The sequence below is a fragment of the Austrofundulus limnaeus genome, unplaced genomic scaffold (assembly GCF_001266775.1).
Source record: "Austrofundulus limnaeus strain Quisiro unplaced genomic scaffold, Austrofundulus_limnaeus-1.0 Scaffold1942, whole genome shotgun sequence".
In the NCBI taxonomy this organism is placed as follows: domain Eukaryota; kingdom Metazoa; phylum Chordata; class Actinopteri; order Cyprinodontiformes; family Rivulidae; genus Austrofundulus; species Austrofundulus limnaeus.
In genome coordinates, this window is record NW_013954344.1 from 3755 (window position 1) to 11764 (window position 8010).

The following is an 8010-nucleotide window of genomic DNA, read 5'->3' on the forward strand; positions in this document are numbered from 1 at the left end:
TTCTGTTCTCTGATTGGCCCGGCTAAAAATGTGCCAGTGAAATCCATCTCAATGGAAGAAGTCCCAGACGGAGCAGAGAAGGGAAACTAGAATTGAGCAGAACTGCATAGGAAGGCAAGGGCCAGGCTAAAATATTGCTAATAATTAAAGACTCCTAACAAATGTGAAATGATGTAAGGAAGATGTCGACAGTCAAATTGGGAGTAAGTGTGGAGATGAACTCTGAAACCAGCAAACATCAGAACCAGTCCATCAGCGTCTTCTCTCTGGAGGCGGAGTTTGTTCCTTTTTAATCAGGTCTGGAAACAGAGAACAAATTAAACAGATATTCAAAAATGACACAGGGGCTTCTGACAGTGTTATCCATCCTGCTGTGATACATCAAAAAAATTCTGTCACCGTAACTAAAAAATGTTTTATTTTTTTCAAAATAATTCCATTTAATTCAGAGTGTGGCTAATATCTTCTTTCTGAATGGACTTTTCCACCTTTCAGTTGTCTCCTACCAACTAAATTCACATGTCTTCATTTGAAATTGTAAGACAGTGGTATTAAAAAAGCATGTTGTTGTAGCCAAACTGGTTAGCCAGCATTGTTCGAGTATAATTTAGAGTATAGGTGATCCCGGAGAGCTCGCACTAAGCAAGCTTAATCCTGTTGTCTAAGAATGGGCACAGGGACCCATGCCAGCCAGCATTAAGCTGTTGGTGTATGCAGCTATGACAAGCGAATTACTCACTGTAGCAAGGGTGGTCCTCCAAAGCATGAGCTGCAAATGTTGGTGGCTGCCAGTGGGCACCAGCTCTGGGACAGGCTTAAGGCAGCTGGTTTCCTGCCAGGTATTCTACTCTCTGACGAAAAGTGCTGCAGAATTCAGTTTTAAACGTCGGGTGGAGAGAGTGCTCCATCTTAACAAAGTTGTACAATAAATCACATGCTTTAAAACAGTGATAATGATGGTTGTGCAGTGCTTGAAACATTTTTTAAACTGAATTTTAACTAAAAAAATGGGACCTACAAAGATAGCTGACTGGAAGATTTGCAGCTAAATTAAACTTTATCAGTGATTATTTCTTGTTGCAGAAATGTGCTTATTATACTATGTCCCCATTGTTATTTTACACATTGCTGGTATTTAGCATTAATCACAACAAACTAGTGTTACAAATAATTTAGCCACAGATTTAGTATTTTCATTTATCTAAGGTTATTTTACCTARCATCTAACAAGAATCTAACAGGCGCTGTCATAACCATAGCTGACAGTCCAAGCACCCTCCACTCCGCAGCTGATGGTCCGCATGTCCAACCCACRTGTGACTTGAGGCTCTTTATACAGGTAACTGGGGTGCCGTTTGAAAAGTTACACATTCAAAAATTACCACAAATATTTTAGTTTTAGTTAGCCTTTTAAAAGAAAAAAAGCACAAATTCATTTTTCAAAGTCAGTTTTTCACCATATGATTCAAACATTTATGTCATAGTTTATAAACTAAATATTTAACTTACACATTAAATATTCAGTAAACAAGCTAAATATTTAAAATATTTTAATATTTAGTTTTGAGCTAAATGTTTAGCTTGTAACTTAAATATTTAGCTAGCTACCTAAATATTTAGGTTGCAAATTAAATATTTAGCTAGCCACCTAAATATTTAACTTAAATATTTAGCTAGCTACCTAAATATTTAGGTTGCAAATTAAATATTTAGCTAGCCACCTAAATATTTAACTTAAGTATTTAGCTAGCTACCTAAATANGTTGGGTCCTTCCTGGTCCAGGAGATCTTTGAGCCTCCTCAGGTCCTCCACGCTGCTGCTTCTGACAGGTACAGAACCTGGCTTTCCAGGTGTGCTGCTCAGAGTGGGCGTGGCCTCTGTGTCCTCTGCTGACGTCCATCTTGGACAGTCGTGAGACAAAGACCTGCTTGAAGCTGAGGGACAAAACAAAGAGTTTCAGTTTGAAAGAAGAAAATGTTTTAATTCCTGATCAGTGACGGAGTGGAGCCGAGGTTCAGGTGTGAGTGACAGGTCGTTAACCTGACGATGATGATGAGTTAAAAACAGGAAGATCGTTCATTCAAACTGATGAAGGATCACCAAAATAAAAGTCTAAAGGTTTGTGTTCACTCAGTGAAACATTTTCTCAAAATTATTATTATTATTAGATTTTATAGAAAAATAAAAAAAGTTTTTCTCCAGTTGTGTTGTTGCTGAAGGATGTTGGAGAGTTTTAGCTTCGGTTCAAATCATGAAGTTTTATTTGGATTTTCATCAGGACTGTGGTTTAAAGCAGCACAAAGAGAATGTTTTAAATGTGTTTTATGATAAATGGCTAGTTGGTTTTAACGATGCGAGTCTCTTCGGTACATTTGGGTTAAAACAGGTCCAAACCATCGTTACACTTCAGAGACTTGTTTCCTGATGGCCCTGATCGAAAATAAGTCTTTTATTTAAAGCAGTTTCCTGCTTTGATCATGTGACCTAAAGACAAGTCAGAGCTCGTCCTGAAGCTGCAGCTCATAAACTGATCTCCACCTTTAGAAGAACCGTCTGACGGGTCCATTCCTGCAGGACACAGCTCTGATTGACGAGCATCACAGACTCTTTCCTGGCAGCTGGTGGGGCGAGCAGCAGAGGTGTGGGTGGATTTACAGAGCAGAGGCTCATAAAGCATCCTGCTGGCTCCTCTCACATCAGAACCAAACTTTCCTCTTCAGAACTTCTACAGAAACTTCTCAGAGTCACGGTTTTCCAAGAACTGAAGAAACCAGAACATTGTAGAAACTCTGAGGGGATTTGGTGTTCTCACTAAATACTGACTCAGCATTCTCACAGACCGGCTCCTCTCTCTCCAGAACCCTCACTGGACTGGACTTACTGTCTGAGTTTCAAAATAAGAGCATTAATGTACCTGACACTTTCAAAATAAGAGCATTAATGTACCTGACACTTTCAAAATAAGAGCATAAATGTACCTGACAGTTTCAAAATAAAAGGATAAATGTACCTGACAGAGCACTGAAGTAAGCCCCGCCCTCCTTCTCTTCTTCCTCCTCCTCCTCCTCCTCCTCCTCNGTTAAATAAAATGATCTGTGATAAGAAATAAATGCCATACAACACCAGAATTCTGGAGTGGGGGTTTATTTTGCCACTGGCTGGCAAGTCAAACCACACACTGGGAGTAAAACAGGAAATGGACCAGTATATATATACAGAATCTTCAATGCCTGAGTTCGCCCCCTGCTGACCTATGGCTGAATCACCGGCATTCAGACAACAACCTTAATCTAATGTTAACACAGCTTTTAATTATGTGTTGTTAATAATTCGGACATGTATCTACCCTATTTCAATTAACACATTGTAAGAAATATAACAAACATTATAAAGGTATTGTAAAATAGGAAACCCTAATACTCTGGTGTTTTATGTAATCAGTACTAATCCATAATAACTATAAATTTCTTCACTTTTATCATTTGTATGGACATGTTTTTAAATATTATTTTTATAATAAAAAAACGTGAAATAAGCATGCACCTAAAGCGGGTCAATTAGTTCTTCAAATGTTACCTTTAAGTTAATTTTATAGTTTTGTGATATTAATAATGCTAATAAATTGATATTTTTCTAGTTTTGATTTAAGTTTGSTTGTTTAGCGTCGTCACAGATGCTAGGTGACATGACGTAAGGACGGGACGCTAGACCGTCCAAATTCACAGACTCTTTTTTTCCCGTCTTCCCGGTCCACCAAGGACCTGGCCCACCTCGACAGAGTAGTCTGGGTCCTCCGGAGGACCCGGCCTGTCGTTTTGGACACAGCGAAAGGGACAGCTAGCTTTAGCTTACTTTGACAAGCTAACATTCATGAAAACGTTTCTGAATGTTCTAAATAAATGACTTTGTAAAAAGTAAAGTTTCATGATATACATGCAAACTCACATTTAGCTGATACAACATGTAATAATGTAAAGTTCAGGCAAGAAAAACTGTTAAATATGACTTTGGTCCAAAACAGAACAGAAAGAAGTCGTTATGAAACTGGAGTTTATATTTATAAATCAAATATCAATTTGATTTTGCATCACAACCATTTCTAAACACCATGAAATAATCCTCTGTCCCTTTAAAGAGTAACTTACCCCAAAATTTACTTTTTTTAGCTGATAAACTGTCTAGAATGTGTCTAAAATGTTATATAGTACTGCTGCAGCTGTATGCTTTTATTTTTTTATGTCAGGCTGTCGGAGCGCTCCACCTCCTCTGTCCGAGGCTGGTGTGGTGTGAGGAGGACAGCTCAGCNTGTGTCTGTGTGTGTGTGTGTCTGACCCGGGGCTGGCTGAGGCGCTGGTGGAAGCGGACCAGCCTGCTGAAAACCTCCTGACAGTACAGATGCAGCTCTTCCAGCTGGTCCTCGATCAGCGCTGCGTCCTCAGGTGAACTCTTCTGGATCAGAACCTCTCCGAACACGATGAGGTCGTCGATGCGCTCCGAGTTCAGAGAGATCTCCTTGTGGAAGCTCTGCGGGGACACGAGGACACGCTGAAGGTGTGTGTGTGAAGCAGAGCAGACGTCAGGACGCAGCCGGCCTCACGTTCAGCTGCTGGATCTTCTGATGGACGTCGCTCTCTGAGAAGTGCTCCACGTCTGTRAGCTGCAGGTCCAGTTCTGTCAGCCACACCAGCATGCTCCCTCTGGTCCCTTCAAAGTCCTCCCTCTGACCCGTGAAGTACTGAGACCAGAACAACAACACTTCTGCAGTCAAAGCTTTTATTCTGAAGTCTGCCACCCTTACAAATTAAAACAATGAAACCTTCTAACACCACCAGATCCAGTTCTTTTCAACCAGAACCTAAAGAGAACCTGAAGTCCACAGAGTTAGAACTTTGTGTAAAATCTTCTGTCAATAAATTCTAAATGACTTCTTGGATTTGACTAAAAGTGATCCAGTGTCTCAGAAATTATTATCATTATTATTATTATTAACATCATCATTATTATCAACATTGTCGTTGTCATTATTGTATTATTATTATTATCATTATTTTCTTCAATATTATTATTATATCATTATCATTATTATTATTATTATTGCTATTATTATCATTATTGTTATCGTTGTTATTATTTTTTCCCCTGAGAATAAAATCTGTAGGTTTATATTTAAAGCTGTCCCACATTTGGAATAAAAGCTGTAAAAGTGTGATTGAATCATTGATGTTTCCTGTCTTTAATAAAAAAACAGTAAATTCTTTTAAAAGCTGCACTCGTACCTTGAGGCGGCGCAGGATGGCGGCCCCTCGGCGCTGCAGGGCGTTCCAGCGCTCGTTGCCCCCTCTGATGCGGGCTTTGAGCTGCCCGGCCCGGTCGGTGCGGTTCTCCCGGGCCAGGCGGCGGTACTGGTTGTTGAGGAGCTCTAAGTGAGTCAGACGCTCGTGGACCTGCCGCTGGAAGCTCTGCAGACCAAGAGAAACAGTTCCACTGTTTGTTTAACTCAAAGTGACGGAAACAAAACTGTTTATTGTTTATGTCCTGCTGCCATGACAGCTGAGCGATGATGTCATGGTTTGAAAGGATTAAAGCTCATTAACTAACGAGGTTCAGCCTCAGAGAACTAAAGAACCTCAAACTTCTTGAGCTCCTCCTTGGCCACAGAGAACAGCACGTCTGCTGAGTCGGGGTTGGCAGCTCTTCTCTCAGCCGTCTGCAGCCAGTCCTCAAAGCRGGAGTAGTCCTGGAGGAACCTGGACCAGAGAGTCCACGTCTCCTCGATCCTACATGTGGACGAGACATGAGAGGCTGAGGAAGACACAAACCTGACAAGTGAAGCACAGACATTGGCTCTCATGCAAGAACATGTTCGTATTCTTCTCCTAAATGTCTCTTACTTTTGTTCGTACGAAGGGTTCGTACCAACATGTCACGTCAGATTCAACAAACTCTTCTATCTTCAGGAAAACTGTGTAAATGAGCTGCGTAAACTGATGAATGTGTATCAGGTGTTTATGCACGAGGAGAGGTGATTAGTATAATTACCACCATAAAAACACCATATAAGGATGTGTTTCCTGTCTCACATACCAGGAAGTGTTCATTCATAAATGACATCACAAAGTAAAAAGAAGAAAGATTGAAGTTCTGCTCTCAGAGACCCAGAAAAGACAATCTGTCATTTTCAGCAGCGTCAGCTGTGGGATTAAAGGAGCTGCTGAAGCTGAGGAATGACATGTTCTGTTGATGTTGTGTCTCCTGTGTGTCGTTACAGACAGAAATAATCTACATCAGATTCATCTCTCTCTAGTCCTGCTCTGCTTTTCATGGTGAAATATTTTTAATTTAAGTGTAAACATCTGTCATCACAAGTGTCCGATGTTTTTATGAATAAAAGCAGTTTAAAATATCTTCAAACTTCAATTAATGCAGAATTTAAGTAGGTTTGTAGTTTGAGATCTTCATTTATTGTAGTGTTATATAACAGCATTAAAAGCCAATTTAATTTAATCNTGCATCGTCTTTTAGTGATAATCTTGTTATTGGTCCACTGTTAAATTCCCTTTTGTTCAGAAAGCTACAGTATCATCTGCAAAGTGGCTCACACAAATGTATAATTTTTTTTTCCGTCAGAGKGTTACTTCCAAAGTTGAAGTCAAACCATTTTTAAGAACCGYGTCATCCATGGGAAGCTTAAAAAGCGGGTAGTCTCCTTGGCATCTGAAAATACACTTCATCAAAGACATTTTTAATTTCTTGGGGCGTAGTGGCACAGTGGCTAGACAAGGTGACCCTGTAATCGTAAGACCACTGGGTCAACTACCTGGACCGACCAGCCCCACTTTGGGCCTTTGAACAAGGCTCTTAACCCCTCAGCTGCTCCCCGGGCATCTCAAAAATGGCAGCCCACTGCTCCAAGTGTGCTCAGTGCTCATATGTGCCATAGGCGAAAAGCAGAGAAATTTCCCCAAGGGGATCAATAAAGTATCTATCTAATATAAAAAGAACTGGACTGAGAAACATAACGAGCTCATCAGATGCACAGTTTCACCTGTTGTTTGCTAGTTGTTGCTGCTGATAGCCTGCAGGATTTGTGGGTGGGTGTGCTCTGTGATGAGGAAGCTCAGCTTGGAGACACAGAGGAAGAGCTGCTCCTAAAAGGTGGCTCTAGGCCCAACCCATCATTTTTACTCTCCTGTCTGGCTGTTTCAGGACATTACAGGATTTCTCAAACATGCATGAAGCAAGACTGGTTATGTTTTTGATGAGGGGATAACATTGTAACATGATATAAAACTCTATTTTACATATTGCCCCTTAAATGAGTAACTGGACAGATCCACTGTGGATGTACTGAAATGTCTCATTTTACTGCTTTACTACATGAAATACATAAAACACATGCTATTCAAAATCTGTTAATTGTTAGAAGTTKTTTATGAAGATGAAGCAATTTCTGATGTTTCTAAAGGTTCAGATAAAATGTCAGCGACCTAATCTGTGCAGGGTATTTATTACTGACAGGAAAACGATTCATGTCCAGATGTTCAAGTTTTTAGTCAGTGTTTTTTGTGTGCTGAGACTAAATATCTTCATCATTTTCCACATTAATCTTCCCAGGAACTGTTGACTGATAGATGACATCCTAATACCAGCAGATAACTGTTAAAATTAACTTCATTTTTTTCCTGTTGTACATCTGTCAACTGCCACAGTTGTTATTGACAGAGTCAGAAATACTGTCAGATTAAAAATGTTAAGATTTCAAAATCATCTAATAACTAGAAGCCCTCGGAGAGTGCAAACCTCCACCGAGACCAGTTTCCCCCATCCTGTAAGAGTTAATGCATAAAAGCAGAGATGGAAACACATTTGCCCAATAAGTTCTGACGTAGTGAACATTTAAGCAGCAGTATGCACGGGATTTCTTCCTGGTGGAGTCCAGTGTGAAAAAAAAAGAAAAGTCAGACTCGTCACCCGACGTTATTCATGGTCAAACTGGTGTGGGATTAAGC

At 40.1% G+C, this 8010-nt stretch overlaps 1 protein-coding gene across 1 annotated transcript in view; it reads right to left on the reverse strand.

Annotated features, from left to right (window-relative positions):
* Positions 1–4333: 4333 nt before the first annotated feature.
* The window catches only part of LOC106536706 (nesprin-2), a gene marked incomplete at both ends in the record, with an annotated part of 15057 nt that continues 11380 nt past the window's right edge, over positions 4334–8010 (reverse strand). Inside the window, 4 exon segments of the mRNA XM_014034025.1 lie at positions 4334–4525; positions 4599–4736; positions 5278–5460; positions 5628–5778. Coding sequence (XP_013889479.1) covers positions 4334–4525; positions 4599–4736; positions 5278–5460; positions 5628–5778 — 664 coding nt within the window.